This window comes from Ochotona curzoniae, unplaced genomic scaffold, assembly GCF_017591425.1.
Source record: "Ochotona curzoniae isolate NIBS_2020 unplaced genomic scaffold, NIBS_Ocur_1.0 contig_2318, whole genome shotgun sequence".
In the NCBI taxonomy this organism is placed as follows: domain Eukaryota; kingdom Metazoa; phylum Chordata; class Mammalia; order Lagomorpha; family Ochotonidae; genus Ochotona; species Ochotona curzoniae.
The window spans coordinates 5873604-5890710 of NW_024465419.1; the positions used below are offsets into that span (position 1 = coordinate 5873604).

The 17107-nt window shown below is 37.6% G+C and overlaps 1 protein-coding gene across 1 annotated transcript in view; it reads left to right on the forward strand.

The window, feature by feature from the left end:
- The window catches only part of PXDNL (peroxidasin like), a 372636-nt gene that overhangs the window by 321385 nt on the left and 34144 nt on the right, over positions 1-17107 (forward strand). The window contains 2 exon segments of the mRNA XM_040972689.1: positions 11602-11736; positions 13683-13891. Of these exon segments, the coding sequence (XP_040828623.1) occupies positions 11602-11736; positions 13683-13891 (344 nt within the window).

Sequence of the window (17107 nt, forward strand, 5' to 3'; positions counted from 1 at the left end):
ATCTGAATGTCATATTTAAGTGAATCTACTTTTGTCTCCAATCGTGAGTAGTATTGACTCAGGAATATTAAGAAAGTGATTTTAAGAAAAGGTGAAAAACCCGTCTCTCTGTAGGCAGCAATTATTTTCTTAGTCTTTCACAGCAGTGTGACATTTGCATGAAAAGTATATGCAGAATGCAAACACAGAAGATTGACTTTAAATTATGCAAAATTCTCAACAGCAATGTGCAACTCAATGTTTTCTTTAGCTCAGGAAGTATATTTTCAAATGACTGTAATTGAGAGTAATCTCATTTGTGTGCTCTTTAGCTTGCTCTTTATATTAAAATTGAGAAACTTTTACATTAATTTTTATAACTACCAATTTCTCCTAATCTCCCTGGAAATGGCACCATTGTCACTGTACAAAATTGCATCAGCTTGTTATCTCATTTAAGCAAATAGAAATTCTAAACCTTGAGGTTGCATTTTCTGTACTTACTGAGTAGAAATGAGCAAAGAAGCCAATAAGATTTTATGTGCTTATGCAGGAAGAAAACAGTAATAATCATTGAGCTCAATTTGTAAAAATAACACAGAAAATACACCAAAGCTTGTAGGTATAAGAAAATAATTATATTACCATATTTTTAAGGCTTTACCTATTTATTTAAAAGGCAGAGTGACAGGGCCTGGCACGGTAGCCAAATGGCTAAAATTTTCATTTTGCACACACCGTGATACCATATGGGTGCTAGTTGTAATCCTGGCAGACCCACTTTTCATCCAGCTCCCTTCTTGTGGCCTGGAAAAGCAATGGAAGATGGCCTAAAGCCTTTGGACCTGCACCCATGTGGGAGATCTGGAAGAGGTTCCAAGCTCCTGGTTCGGATTGGCGCAGCTCTGGTTGTTGTGGTCACTTTGGGAGTGAATGGAAGTTCTTCCTCTCTCTCTCTTTTCCTCTCTGTGTATCTAACTTTTTAATAAACAAACAGATAAATAAATCAATGGCAGAGTGACAAAGAAAGGCAGGGAGAGACAAAGAGACAAAGAGGTTCTACATTTACTGGTTTATTTCCCAAATGGCTCCACTGGCTAGGCTGAAGCCAAGAGCTTGGATTTCCCTTTGGATCTCCTATATGTGTTTCATGATTGCAAATTCTAGGACTGTTGTGTATTACCTTCTTAGGTGCATTAGTAAGGAGCTGACTGGCAAATAGAGCAGCCAAGTCTTGAAACAACACTCTAATATGATTTCTGGACTCTCAGGGAGCAGTGGAACTTGTTGAGCTGCAATCCTGGTGAACAAATATTACACTTACCTCACCCATAATCGACAGGAAGGCAGTGAAGACTATTAGAAATGCATGAATATACGATGTGGACATTTTCTGAACCTGGGGAAATTGCATGTCAGATCTGGGTTTCCACAATGTATACAGAGCTCTTTAATGACTAAAACATTCTCCTTGGCGAATTCTTACAAGCCTCAGGCAGATAAAACCTAGTGTGAATAGTTTAAACGATTTTTAAATATTGACTTAAGACAATAATTCTATTCTGCATAATGTTAGCTGTCCTTGCTTCATTTGGATGGTGTGGATCGTCTCTATTTCTGATTATCTTGGAGTATTTCTTAATAAACTTTTTTAGTTAGAACAAATTGTTTTTGACATGACTTCTTTATTCAACGAAGGCAAAAGCTTGTTTTAAACTTTTAACTACGTGACATAGTATTTGAAGCTACAATGAGAATATATAAAGAGTTGTATTAGGTATAATATCAGAATGTTTTCTGCCTGTTCTATTAATTTAAAATGCAATATAAATGCAACTTTAAATAGAAAATGATGTATCCTAAAAAGTGCTTGACACATAGTCTATTTTCTATGACATTTTGACACAAAAGGGATTTCTTGATAAATAATTCAGTTAAGTACCCTCAGGTTTGCTTAAAATATTTGAAGAAGAATTAAAATGGGGACTGGTACAATAGCTCAATTGGCTAATCCTCTGCCTTCAAGCACAGGAACTCCATATGGATACTGGTTCAAGTCCCAGTAGCTCTACTTCCCATCCAGATCCCTGCTTGTGGCCTGGGAAAGTAGTATGGAATGGCCCAAAGTCTTGGGTCCTTGCACCTGTATGGGAAACCCAGAAGAAGCTCCTGGTTCCTGCCTTTGGATTGCCTCAGCTCCAGCCATTGTATCCATTTGAGGGGTGAATCTTTGGATGGAAGATATTTCTCTTTGTCTCTCCTTCTTTGTGTAAATCTGTCTTTCCAACAGAAATAACTACATCTTTAAAATAGAATTAAAATATAAAGAATAGTTGTAGGCCCAAACAAGGTATAAGAAAATGCCGTGAGGCAGGTGTTTGGCATTGTGGTTAAGATGTCATGTGTTCTGTCTGCTTCTCACCTTAGAGTGCCTGAATTTGAGTTCTGGCTTAAATTTTAACTGTATCTTCTAGTCTCCTGCTATAGTGCACCCAGGGGGGCAACAGATTATAGCTCCAGTGCTTGGGTCACTATGAAACTTGGACTGATTTGGCCTGCTTTGACTTAGTCCTACCATTGTGGACATTTAGGGAACGAACCAGTGATGGGGGAACACTTTCTCCCTCTCTTTGAAATACAATAATAAATACAATTTAAAAAACAAACACAGAAATAAAGGGCTGTTCTCACATGCTAGAATGGACTCAAAGTAAGAACTGAGGGAAATAACAAACCCATGGTGTCTTGGCGGAATAATTACTACTCACAGATATTGGACTTAGGACTTTGGAGCTCGAGTTTTATGACTTGCGTGGGATAAAGAGACAGGGCCAACAGCCTATGGTAGGGCTGAAGCAGAAATCTCTGCAGAACTCTGTGCAAAGAACCATCCTCATTGTTGTAATGGAGAAAGAAACTGAAAACTCCTCACCAGAACAGAGGAAGCAGAAAAACTCATCAGTGTTGGAGGCTAGAATTATAGATAGTTTGAAATGTAAATGCAGCCCTATATTACATGGGGAACAAATCTGAGTTTATTCCACCACCACTGTTCTAGAAAGACAAAATGATAAATCAGCAAGAAAAGTAGTTCTGGGGCACAAGAACCCCTTGTGATCTGGCAACAGGACCAGGTATGCAGAGCTCCACAACCAGTGTGCCTGGGCACACTCCTGAAGAATTCCATTCCTCTCCACAAAAATAAAAATCAAGTAAAGTGAAATAAAAAAAGATTTTAAGAATATCTAAGAATATCTAAATCATACAAGAGGCTGTAAAGTAAAATACATCTAATATAGCCAAATAAAAGAGTGAATGGAAATCACATTGAAAGGCAAGGAAAATGCACTCAAAAACATGCTTTTGAATACCCGAATTTTAATACATGATAATATTGAAATGTACATTTTGATAGATAAATTAAATATAGCTCAATAAAGAATTAGCTGGAAGATGAATCTAAAGCAATCACTAAGCTTATTATGGAGATAGCTTAAAAAGATGCATGAGAGATGAAAAGATGTGAAGAAAAGTCTAAACCTTTTAAATATTTGTACAAGTTCTAAGAACCATAAAACAGGTATTTGTAACAGTATAGAAGATTCAACTGGAAGGATCAGCAGTGGAAGAGTTACAATAGTCAGGAACATTTGCATCTTTAAATTTGCTGAACAGTGGCAGTACAAATGCACCTTGTGCTAGCCATCTAATGCAGGAAGTAGGACCTATATATTTGAAACCTCTATGAGCTAAAGCAAATGAAATTATGGAAATAACCACAAGATGTTCAGCCTTTGTGAGCAGATATTTATTTCTTATTCACTTTAGGTTTCTAACTCTAATTGGAATGGACAAATAATAAAAAGAAATAAAGTAGAAAGCTGAAAACTAAAAGCAATTAAATAAGACATGTAAGAGCTGTAAGCCAAAGAAATAACAGACTTACAAGAAATTGTATTTTGTGAAAATGATTTTGAAATCCTTAAAGAATTATTTTAATTGATCCTAAGTTAACTGTGAAACCGGTATCAAGTCTGAGCTCATAAACATTGTAAAATAATCAGACTTGCTTTTAAATTATCTCTTGATTAAAATTAGACTTTTTTTTTCAAATTGGAAAGAAATCATTATGATATAGCATGTATAAAAAAATCAAAACTTGCTAAATTTACTAACAGTTTGCTAGTAGTTTGCTAGTAGTTAGCCTTATGATAGAACCAACAAAATTTGATCCTGATGCCCTGATACCTGATATCCCTTTTTTGGAAAGGGAGCAATTTTTTAAAAGATTGATTTATTTTTATTGCAAAATCAGATTTACAGAGAGAAGTAGACACAGAGAGAAAGATCTTTCATCTGCTTGTTCACTCTCCAATTGGCCACAACAGCCAGAGCTGAGCAGATCTGAAGCGAGGAGCCAAGAGCCTCTTCTGGGTCTCTCATGTGGGTGTAGGACCCCAAGAATTCGTGCTGTCTTCTACTGCTTTCCCAGGCCACAAGCAGGGAACTAGATGGGAAGTGGAGCAGCCAGATCATGAACTGACATGGCATCTCAGTGTATACAAGGTGAGTACTTTAGTCACTAGGTTACTGCACCGGGCCCAGAGGACTAAGTATTAAATGTGTTACCCTTGTGTCTACTCATACACATACTGACACTATGAAACAACCAAAAAGCAACATTTTCTTCCATCTGCATTTTTTTTACATCATTAATCACTGTCTGAGGCTCATAGTTCAATCTATTTCAGTAATATAAATGCATATGGGAGTGGTATATATGTGTATATATATATATACTGCACCAGGCCCGGAATGGAATAATATTTTAGCTAATTGTTTACATGAGAAGCAAACATGGTGAAGTGTGTGGAAGTTTGTGTGTGCGTGAGAGAGGGAGCGACAGAGAGAGAGAGAGATCTCAAGTGCTGCTTCACTTCTTAATTGACCTGAGTGATGAGATCTGGGGAGTGCTGATATCAGGGTCTGGGAATTCAACCCAGGTCTCTCATTTGGATGGCTTGGACTCAGCTACTTGGCCTGTGCTTTGCTGGTTTCTAAGTTTTGCTTCACCAGGAAGCTGGAGTGAAGCCTTTAGTTGAACAAGGGACTTTAACATGAGATTAAGCTTCTTAACCAATATCTGGACCACTAGACGAAATGTTTCCCTGGAAAAAAGTAGTTTTTGAATGTATTTATCAGTCAAATCATTAGAAGTGATATTGTAGACCCATGTGATTCAGAGATGCTAATTTTAGAAATATTACCCTGATAAAGATCAAAATAAGGCCTCACACTAAATTAGACAAGTAGAAAAATCCATTTCAGAGGATGTTGAGAAGATGGTAAAACTGGAAGTACATTCAGTTTTAAAACATCTTCCCATGCTAGTCATTTATGCAATTATTTGTTAAATTAATAGTTATTATTTCTACTTTGTACAAGCTATTTATTTAGTAAATGACATGCAACAAATAAAACTGTAATTAATGACTAAAACATTGATGTGTCCCTCTGAGACAAGTTCCCTTTCCTTGTTGCTGTGACAAATAATGCTGAACTTGCGATTCATGCTTTCACACTGACTTGTCAATATGATTTCCATGAAAGATGTTTTTACTCATTTTTGCCTTAGTCTATTTTAATATGCCCTATCACTATAGTAAACAGGAGACAGATTTCCCATCATTTTGGATAGGATTCCTAATGGAGTAATACAGGAGGAGGTAGACATTGACTGCAAGGTCTGTGCAGTGTCTCAGGTTGGTTTGATTGGGGAGGAGGTCCTCACTCGGGGTAGCATTTGCATATGAGGGAAGACCTTAGTTCATTTAAGAAAATAACAGATTCTGAAATCACGATACATTTTACAGAGTGCAAGAAATTTAGACAGCACCAAATCCAAATAGCTTCTCAGGTTGGAAAACTCGAATCTAATTCATAGATCAAATGTATATAAAATATTTATCACTCCTTTACTATGTAGGAAGCTTTGTCTCTAGTCTATATACTCCATATTATCTACAATGTTTTCTATTTTATTGTCTGCATATCATCTATTAACATCTTTTTAAAAAAAAAATTTATTTTTTTATTGGAAAGGCAGATGTACAGAGAGCAGGAGAGACAGAGAAAAAAGATCTTCCATCCAATGCTTCACTCCCCAAGTAACCGCAATGGCCAGTGCTGCGCTGATCCAAAGCCAGGAGCCAGGAACTTCTTTCTGAGTATCCCACGCCGGTGCAGGGTCCCAATGCCCTGGGTGGTCCTTGACTGCTTTCCCAGGCCACAAGCAGGGAGCTGGATAGGAAGTGGAGCTGCTGGGATTAGAACCAGCATCCATATGGGATCCTGGTGCGTTCAAGGCGAGGACCTTAACTACTACACTATCACGCCGGGCATGACATCTATCTATCTATTATTAATTGATAGACTTGCCTTGAGTCGACATTTGGCACAACCGTTATGTGGTTGCCTGGGAGGCCTGCATTCCAAATTGGCATGCCAGCATTCAAGGTTTTGCTTGGATTCTGATTCAGTTTCCTGCTAATTTGTACCCTGACATGTAGAAAGTTACGGCTCAGACACTTGGCAACCTGTAACCCCTGCGGGAGAACCAGATCCCAGTCCTCCTTTGGTCGTTCTGGGCATTTGGCGACTGATGGCCATAGATAGGATCTCTCTCTGCAAGTTTTTCAAATACATAAATAAAAGGATTTAAATGCAAATGATTTTTATATTTGCAACTTTCATGAGCAGCATTTCTGCCTGTGCACTCAGAGAAGCAGTCCTCAGGGTCTACTGTGAGGTCTGTTCCCATCTCCATGCAGCCTGGGTGCATCTGTTTCTTGATTTTGATGCCACTGCATTCTTTTGTATTGCTATATTTAGTTTCTTCTTCCACCCACACTGCTGACTTTCTAAACTTTGTCTTTTCCCCTTTCTTCTAACTGATTACAACATACAATTTGATTATTTTTGCTACTAAACATGATTATGGATTTCTGTATTCTGCACTTTGCTTTTAAAAATCTGATGACAATCACATTTTTAACTGTATTAAATGTCATTAAGTGGCACAGATTATTTTCTTCCTGTAAAGTAGTAAGAAAGAATGGTTCTTCTTGCAACAAAAGAAAAAATTGGGCAATCTTGTGTTTTTGTTCATAAGAAAGAAAATCACTTCATTAATGCCATTCTAGTAATTTATTTACCTTTCAGTATCATTTCCATTGCTGAACTGAAGTCCCATTAAGTATAGAGCCTTGTGTATAAATCTGTACAATGTATTCATTTTAATAGTGGGTGAATTTTTAAAAAATAAAAGATGTAATGTCAATAAAATCTTTCAGTAAAAACTTGTAGTTTTGAGATGAACTTTTGCTAGCAAAAACCCTGAGGGATTCTGCTTCCCAGTAGACTCCTTATTCTTTCTGCTGCTTCCTTGATCACACATTAAGCATGAAGTTACTTTGCATCTCACTAGTCGGGTACGGTGTTCTCATTGTTTTAATTCTTGTGTCATGAAAAGTCATTTACTTCTCTCAAATTAGGTAGTTATTCTGAGGCAGAAGACATTTTATTTTGTGAGCACACAAGGGCATTTACCGTTTTCTCAAGGACATGTTTCAAATATGTTTTTAAAAAGCTACTAAATGATCACATTTGTTGAGAAAATTCAGATGTGTTCCAGTAATGTTTCCACAAGGACGCCTTATCACAAAGTACCACCTCTCCATGTTTATGGAAGAGGCTTTTATTTGTTTCATTAAAATCATACATTGCTGTGTTATCTCTCTTTAACTTTTTGGAACCAGGTATTTGTAAAAACCCAAAAACATTCCATCCAGGACCTCTGCCCTTGTGTCTGTGAGCCATGCAGCTGAATCCAAGTTTTTATTATTATCCGTCCTTCTGAAGCCGCCTTTAAGTCAAACTGTCATTATGAAATTAGATATGGATTGACACTGTGGTCTTTGTGGCACGAAATAGCTCATTTCAAGGTCTGTAAATCTTTTCTTTGTACATCAAAATAGCAACAGAAACATTACTTTTAACATTGTTAGAGTGCTTACTCTTATTATAAAGGTGTAATGGGAAAAGTTAATAGTTAAATTTAAACACAGTGAGCGATTGCATTATCCAAGCCAGACGACATTTTATGATGTGTTTACACAAACCTGCTTCGCTTGGACCACTCTAAGGGTTCTCTTTCAGGACCATCGTGGCCAAAGCTACTGGGACCCTCACGTCTTGACCCTCCCCGAAACACAAAGAGGAACTGGTCCATATTTCCATCCCCAATAATGGGAACAGTGACTCAGGAATTCAGCTTAGGGTTTATGGCCCTTTAATTATCACAATAACCCTTAGATGGCATTATCATTTGTCTGCAATTTTATTTTTATGTGTTTGAGGCACACAGAGAGAGGCAGGGGGTGGAGAGGGAGAGAGAATAGACAGGCAGGTGGGTAGCTATATAGCTAGACAATGATGGATAGAAAAATATAGACTTATCAATAGTCTATCCATGAGCAGATAGATGACAGAACTCTGCTGATCTCAGCAAGCAATGAAAATGGGAAGGACCAGACCAGGCTGAAGCCGGGAGCAGGGGATTCAATCTGAGTCTCACAAGTAAATGGCAGGGACCCATTATTTGTGTCATCACTGCTTCACTGCTAGGTCTGCATCAGCAGGAAGCTTGAACCAGAGACCCAACAAGTATATGTACCTAGTAGGAAATTTAGGTGCCTTAATCACCAGGCCAAATTCCAACTCTGGATTATTGTTTGTATGGAATGCATATTGTTAAATATTAAGTTTGGCAAAAAGATTGGAACTGATGTATTCTTACAAACATAGGCCACACATTTTAAAAAATATTTATTTATATAAAAAGAGCAGATATCATATTTTATATATACAGTTTACATAGTGATAGCCATTGCCCTTTTCCCCATGCTCTCATTCTTCCCTTCTGATTGTTCTTTTACTTTATGTGTTCACATACTTTCAATTTACAAACATAAGCTTAATTCTCCATCATATAAATAATTCATCCAGTAATAACTAGAAGCACCATGGTGCCTCAGGATCACACACTAGGGCTGTAAACAGCAATTAAACCTCAAGACATGAATTTTACTCACCTGTGTTATATTTTTGTACTCTATATATTAGTTGCCTTGAATCAAAGAAAGCATTGTAATTTTTTGCTTTTTTGGTGGTGGTTGGAGGATGCTGGTTATCTCACCAGTCATAATGGCTGCTATTTGCATTCATTCTGTTGTGAAAGACAGAATTGTGTTCCGTTTGACTGCTGAATGGTATTCCAGTGTGTATATGTATCACATTTACTTTATCCAATCGACAGTTGATTGGCTGATTCCATATCTTACTTTTGTGGGCTGGGCTGTTGTAAATATGGGAATGCAAATACTTCTTATCATGCTTGCATTTCCTTTGGATATATTTCTCTAAGTGTGATGGCTGGCACACACCACGGGTCAATTTTACAGATTTCTGAGGAATCACCATACTGCCTTCCATATTGGCTGTATAAATTTATAATCCTCAGCATCCACAGTGTATTGAGGTGCTTTCTTCTCCACATCTTTGCCAGTAGGTTTTTAATTTTATTATTAGTTTTTAAAATTTTTGCATGATAACCACACAGTATCGTGAAACCTCACTGTGATCTCTGTTTTTATATGTCGTTAAAAAAGTCTGGTGTTGGACTGGCAATATTGGTCAGTGGCTAATTCTTCAATTTGTAAGCACCAGAATTCCATATGAGTGCCAGTTTGCCCAGCTGTTACACTTCCCTTCCATCTCCCTGCTTGTATCCTGGGAAGGCGCTAGAGAATGGCCCAAAGCCTTGGCAGGCTTGGTAATAACATAGGGGGAGATAATGGGGTAAGGGAACTTGGAGTAATAAAATAGTAACGATAAAAACAAAACATTGGCTAATGTCTTCAGGATTAAATTTAAAAGAATGAATAAGAGAATATAGCTGTCGTGACATATTCAAAATTGTATTGAAAAATACAACACTTCTTCCAACTTTATTTGTAAGAATTTGAAATATATATTTAGAAAACTTAATTGCAATGTTAATGAGAGAACACAAATAAGTGTGATGAAAGTTATACAATGTATTATGAAAAAAATAGTATAAATTCGAAGCCGGTAATTAGAGAATAGCTGCAAAAGTTGAGATAACTTTCACTCTCACTAGTGGAAAGAGTCAAAAAAGTGGATATGTTGGTACTTACCAAACTGGTATATCCGCAGTGATTCTGAGATCTTAATATTGCCTATTTGAGGCATCAGCAGCTGATTTTTAAATTAGCTTGACTGAGCAGATGGCCAAGAGGATCCCCTAGAGTGATCTGATGCACCAGTTAGGAATACTTTTTATGAAGTGTTTAGTGCTAAAGACAGTATAACACTAAGTTAACAACTAAACTGGAAGTAGCATAGCATTACTTAGAGTAGAATGGAATATAATACGATACAGGAGAGCATCACAGAATTGGAAAGAACCATACAGAAAGTCTCATAAATCTGTCTATCTATTTATCTATCCATCTATATATCTATGTAAGAGCTATAGAATCACTATTGAGTAGTGAAACATTTTCTGTAAGTGTACTCTACCCGTTGACAAGCCAGCTATTGAGCAGGACCTCTATCCTTGTGGCTATGCCTCTAAAATATAAATAATAACAAATAAACATTAAGAAATACTTCAAAGGAAGAAAGCTTTCAGAACACCTGCCCCACCCACCTAAAAAATCTAATTGAGGCTAAGGAAACAACCATGCAACACTCAATTTGCAATTAAACAAATGTCCAACTTAAAGTATGTGGAGACAGAAAAGCCTGTGTAATCATCAAAATTTAGAAAGGAGTGTGTGGAGTTGTGGCATATCAGGTAAAGCTGCTGCTTGTGACTCCAGCGTACCAGTTGGTTGCTGGTTCTTGTCCTGGTTGCTGCACTTTTGATTTTGCTTGCTGTTAATGGCTTGGGAAAAATAGCTAAAGATGAATAGAGTAGTTGGACCACTGCAGTCACATGGGTTGCCCAGAAGACACTCTTCTCTTGTGGCTTCATCCTGTGCAGCCACAACTGTTGCAATCATCTGGGGAGTGGGACAGTGGGATGAAAATACTGTCTCTTTGCTCTATCTAGTTCTGTCTTTTAAACAAATAGAAATTAGAAATTGAAGAGAAAAGAAAATAACTATGGCACAAATATAAAGATGAAAAGAACAAAGAATACAGAAGTTGATGCTTAGTTTGTGTGTTTTTTACATGCTCCTGAACAAGTGAATTGGATAGTTTTTTTATTAACATAAACATATACTCTCCTATATATAAATGTAATTATTCTCCTTATGTTTATTGGGGCATTTAAATGATCTTGGACAGGACATAATTCTGTTTCTGGTTTTACATGAACGCTTCCTTCATTTTATTACTCCAACTGTGAAATAGGAATAATATTTGTTTTTCTGTTTAGCATGGATAAAATAAAAGAATGCTGCAAAGTCACAAGTTGAAGTCTACCTCATGTCATGTCCAGTCTCTAGCCTGTACTTTCTATCTCTGTTCCAGGTTATATAGCAGTCCAGGTGACATTGACCTGTGGCCAGCCGTGATGGTGGAAGACGTGATCCCTGGCACAAGAGAGGGACCAACACTCATGTGCCTGTTGGTCATCCAGTTTCAACAGCTAAGAGATGGAGATAGGTGAGGGAGTATCTGTTTTACTTCTCAGTGTTAATAAAGATATTGCTTTGCTCAAAATACTGGCCTTTAATGCTATGATTTTAACTTATTGACTACAGTAACAGCATTCTTTTTTTTTTTTTCTTGTCAATCTCTATTAAGAAAAAAAGAAATAGTCTTGGAAGGTGTTAGAAGGCAGTGGCTAAAGAAGTGCATATCAATCTCACAAACCTGTGTTCTAATATGAGCATCTTTGTTTAGACCTGCTGAACTCCCAGGATAGTGTCCTTGTATATAAAGTGTGTGAAACAATGGGATTTCATAGGTCTAGGGCAGCCCTGACTGATGTTGAGAGGAGCTGAAGGCACCCCAAGACTCCTGCCAGCACTCACAGAGAAGAATAACTGGGCTGAGAAGACCTTCTTCCAAAAGTACCCAATGAGGCCTTTGACTAGAGGAAACAGAATTGAGACATCACATAAAATGTGTTGGCTTACACGCAACATGTTTAAAGTAAGCAAATTATGAAATTATGGAGGACAGCTGCTGGAAAGTATGAGTCATATAGTCTCTTCACTGCTGCAAGTTTAACCCGGATGAGAAGCTGGAAAATCCAGACCTCAACAGCTGCCACATGCTCTTCAGGAACAAGTGTGTGCCTGCATGTTGGACCTTTTGAATTATGGATAAAGCTTAGGTGGTGTTAAGACCCAGGATTTTTATGAAACTTCTGGCTACTTCAACCTTGTGTTTTCACAAAGATGATTTATGCAAGACTTGGAACACAGCCTAAAATTTAGTTTTTAATTCAAATTCCACCAAAACAAATACTTCAGTCAATTTTTTCTTCTAAGTGTCATCCATGCCTATGTTATAAATAACATAGCTAAATATTTGCTCTTTTTTGGCAATTGTCAAGCATTAATGTTATATTTCATGAAATGAATTGTTATAGATTATTTTAATACAGGATTTCTTACCTGATATTATGAGATTAAGGTATTCAATTGACAATAGTTGAAGAACATATGAAATCAAGGGTTGAACCAATTGAAGGAGCCTCCAGGTTTGATGTTGGTGGGTATTATCTTCTCCATGTATATTAATTTGTGTGTATTATTTTTTACACACTGGTTGCCTTACCTATTGAGATGTGTTCCTCTCACCAGTCTGGGTCTCAGAACTCCAGAATCAAGAAATCAACAAGGTTGGTTCCTGCGAGGGCTTCTCTTCCCAGCTAAATCTGCACACCTCCGCCTGTGTCTTTACGTGGTCTTCCTTTTGCCTGCACCCACAATCCCTATCCTCCCAAGGCCATCAGTTATGTTGAATTAGGTTCCAACACAATGTTCTTATGCTTATTACCTCTTTGAAGGCCTTACCTCTAAAAATGGACACATACTGAATTCTGTTTAATACTGTTTAATTTTCTATTATTTCCCCAGCAGGAAGCAGGAGTCTGGCATGCAGCATTTGAATATTTATCAAGTGAATGAAAATTGTGATTCATTTTAATAGTCCATGTTAAAGGTCATTTTTTAATTTAAATCTGAGTGATTCTTTTAAGTGGTCAGTAGATAGAACTGAGTATATGTTAACAATCATAAGTAATATTTTCTCCTAGACAAATATGTTAGAATTATAATGCTAAGATAATCTGTTGAACAGTTTCTGGAACTTAAAATTTTAAGTGTGCTTGTTTTTATACAACTTCACAAAACTTTGCGTTATTTTGTGGAAGTAACAGGCAGTGATAGTTTTGAAGCATAGAGTTTTGGGACATTATAAATATTGAAAGGAATTCAAGGAATTCAAGGAATCCAATCCTCAATTGGAAATCAAGCATAGTATTTTCAATGTACTTCTTCTGTTGTGAACTCATTGTCCCTTCTAATCACTCTGCTCAGTGTGTACCTGACCTCTGAGGACACAGATGGTGGACACTGGCTTTTGTTGTTTACTACCAGGTTCTGGTATGAAAATCCTGGTGTGTTCACCTCTGCTCAACTCACACAGCTAAAGCAGGTGTCCCTGGGACGTGTGCTTTGTGATGCTGGTGATGCCATCCAGCAAGTCCAGGCAGATGTCTTTGTCAAAGCAGAATACCCACAGGGTTACCTGAGCTGCAGTGACATCCTGAAGATGGATTTGCGAGTGTAGCAAGAATGCTGTGAAGGTCAGTCATGCCATACTTACATATTTTTCTGCATGCACTTGTGTCTGTGTTTGTGTGTGTACATGTGTTAATTCCAGTTATTTAAAGACACACAAAAAGTAGCAACATACAATTCTTCCTTTCAGAAATTGATGGAAATTTCTGGTGTGTATGCTAGGAAAGATAGAGGCTACCCAGTCAATCAATCGACCTCTTTCATTTCACATGAACTTTGGCAGAGTGTAAGGAGGGCAGCCGACTGAACAGAACTCTTGTGTTTTGTGTTGCGGTACCAGAGATGCAGCCCCAGTGATTTGGTGATGAAATTTTCCATGATCCTTTGGGCAGAGAGAAAAGAAAAAAAACAGACTAACATGGTTAACTCAGACTTTTCATTCTCCTTAATATGTTGTGAACATGTTCATTGGAAGCAGGAAGAAGTCTGAAGAAAATTAGGTGGAAAGTTTTCCTTGATGACTTCAGTAATTTGTGACATCTGCACTATCAGCTGTTATGATCTAAACTCCTTCATAAACATCTATCCTCAAACTATCCCTTAGGTAGTTAGTGTTTTATTCTTTAAGATTGGGGAAAACTTGGTTGAAAACATTTAAATGTTTCTGTCAAAATCAAAAATGAATAAATAGTAGATCTGGCAGCAGAGAGAATTGCCTTCTGACACCTAGACATGAGCAGATGGTGAGATGTGTGTACAGTGAGTATACATGGTCAGAGGAGGGTCATTGTGGCAGCTGAAGCACAGACACCTGTGGCCTTCTGCCATCTCCTCTGGAGTCTGCAGGCCTGGGGCAGCTGCAAGGATGCCAGTGGAAGGACTGTCACGGAAGTAGCACTTGGATAGTCTCAGACAGGGGAGGAAACTGTTAAGCCATGGAGTTCCAGAGGTCCAGAATGAATATTAGAAATAAAACAGAATTGCTAATCCAAAAAGAGAGTGACCTGGGAGCTTTCATCATCATTTTCCTTGTGATTACAGATTATGAGGTGAAGAAAGTATCAACTTAGTTCCGTTGAAGAATGAAAAATTTGTAGTTTGCCAAAATACAGGAAGCATGGAAGTTACATGGAAACCATGTGGACTGGAGTTAGCATCTCTCCTGTCACTCCTTCAGTGTCTCTCATTCTGCACATGGGGTTCACCAAGCAGAGGAAAACAGCATAGCTCTGATGGGCCCTGAAGAAAGCAACCATAACACGCAAGGAGGCAGTGACTCCAGAGAGGCAAGGGCTGTGGTTCTCTTTTCCTTATGAATGTTGTGTCTTACTGTTGATTGTACTCAATATATGATAGGAGGTTCATGCAAAACTTGTCACATATGAGTTTTTGAAGGTGGACATTATTATTCCTATTTTACATGTGAGAAAAGCTAGACTACTAAAAGCCAAGTGTGTTTGCATGTTTATTCATTTAGATGTTGCTCTTCCATCTGCTGGTTCACTCCCTAAATGGCCACAATAGTATGATTTTGGTCAGGTTAAAATTTGGAATCAGGAGCTTCTTCCAGATCATCTACATGGGTGCAATGGGCCAAACACTATGTCTGTCTTCCACTGCTTTCCGAAGCACATTAACAAGGAGCTGGATTGAAAGTAAAGCAACCAGGACTTGATCCTCCGGCCATATGAAATACCAGTGGCACAAGAGATTCTTATTTTAAAGACATTTGTCCCAAATCATTGAGGGGAGGCTAATTTAGAGTGTCTCAAAATATCTTGAAGCTAGTTAGCCAGTAGTAAATATGTTCGGTGAAGTTGTATTAGTTTTCCTGATGATATTCACATTCATTTGATGCTGTGTTTAACCCACTGTTTGGGATGCCAATATACCGTATTTGAGTGGTTGGATTTAATTTCTTGGTTTGATTTCAACTTTCTGCTAATGTGTGACTTGGAATGAGGTACACTCTAAAAGGGGCTCAAATACTTGGCTCACTGAAACCTATGTGGGAGATCCATATGAAATTACTGGTTCTTGAATTCAGCCTGGTTCAATCACAGCTATTGTAAATATATAGAGGGAGGCAACCAGTAGAAGAAAGAGCTATGCCTGTCCATTTGTCTCTGCTTTTATGTCTCTGTGTTTCAAGTAAAATGGAATGGGATGGATTGGAATGGAAATGGAAGGGAAAGGAATGGAAGGAAAAGAAAGGAAAGGAGAGAAGAGATTGTTAATCCTCTAAAGCATGTCTCTTGCTTCTACAGTGATGTTTAAAGGTCACGTCAGAAGTAAATTCAATGGATATACATATTAAGGGTTTTTAAAAGTTCATGGAATATATGTATTATTAAAAAGAAACCTATGCATGGATTTCAAAGATCTTCTGACAGAATAAACTTTTCTGTTAATTCTATTGTCCAAGAACCTTTTTTAAACGTCTTCAAATATCTTTTGGTTAGTCTAATATACAATAATGGATCTGTTTGTATTTGAGAAATATTATAAGTGAAGAAGTATATATTATTACATGTTTGAGCAAGAAAGTTTCAGGAATCAAAAGATGTAGCTTAAATAATAGGCTTTAGGGAGAGAGTATGCAGAGTAGCAGTTAAGACCCTATGTCACACCTCAAAGTGCCTATGTCGGATTCCTTGCTCCAACTGCTAACTCCACGATCCTGCTATGGCTGACCCTTGGAGGCAACGGTGATCGCTCAAGTTTTTGGGTTCTTGCCAGCCACATGAGGACCTCGATTGACTTCCCATCTCTGGATTCTGTTATTGTGGGTCTGATGAACGTTTTGTGGCGTGATAAAGCAAATGGATGTGCCTTCGACTCTCATGCGTTCCTCCTCATCTTTCTGTACTTTCCAAATATTTGTTTCCTTTTATAAAAATGACTTAATGTAGAGATGTTCAACAATTGCTCAAAAGTGAACCAGTGAACTATAATCACAGCCAGGATTTATTCCATCTGCCAGTTAATAGAAACCGGATTAGTTTGTAGATGTGTCTGTTAGTTTCAAGTAGATCATATACATTTTTAATAGTCTGAACTATTGCAGACCAGAGCAGCTTATATCAGTCAAATTGTGTTCCACTCCTGAGACTTGAAGTTGGAAATTTCAGAATGAGAAAGAAAGAGGGACAGAGAGTGAGAAATTTCAGAGAGAGAGAGAGAGAGAGAGAGAAAACAGATGAGAAAGCTACAAGGACTTAGAAATCGTTATCTTTACTGATCAGCACACTTGTCTTTGTAATGTCTTCATGTTGAAGAAA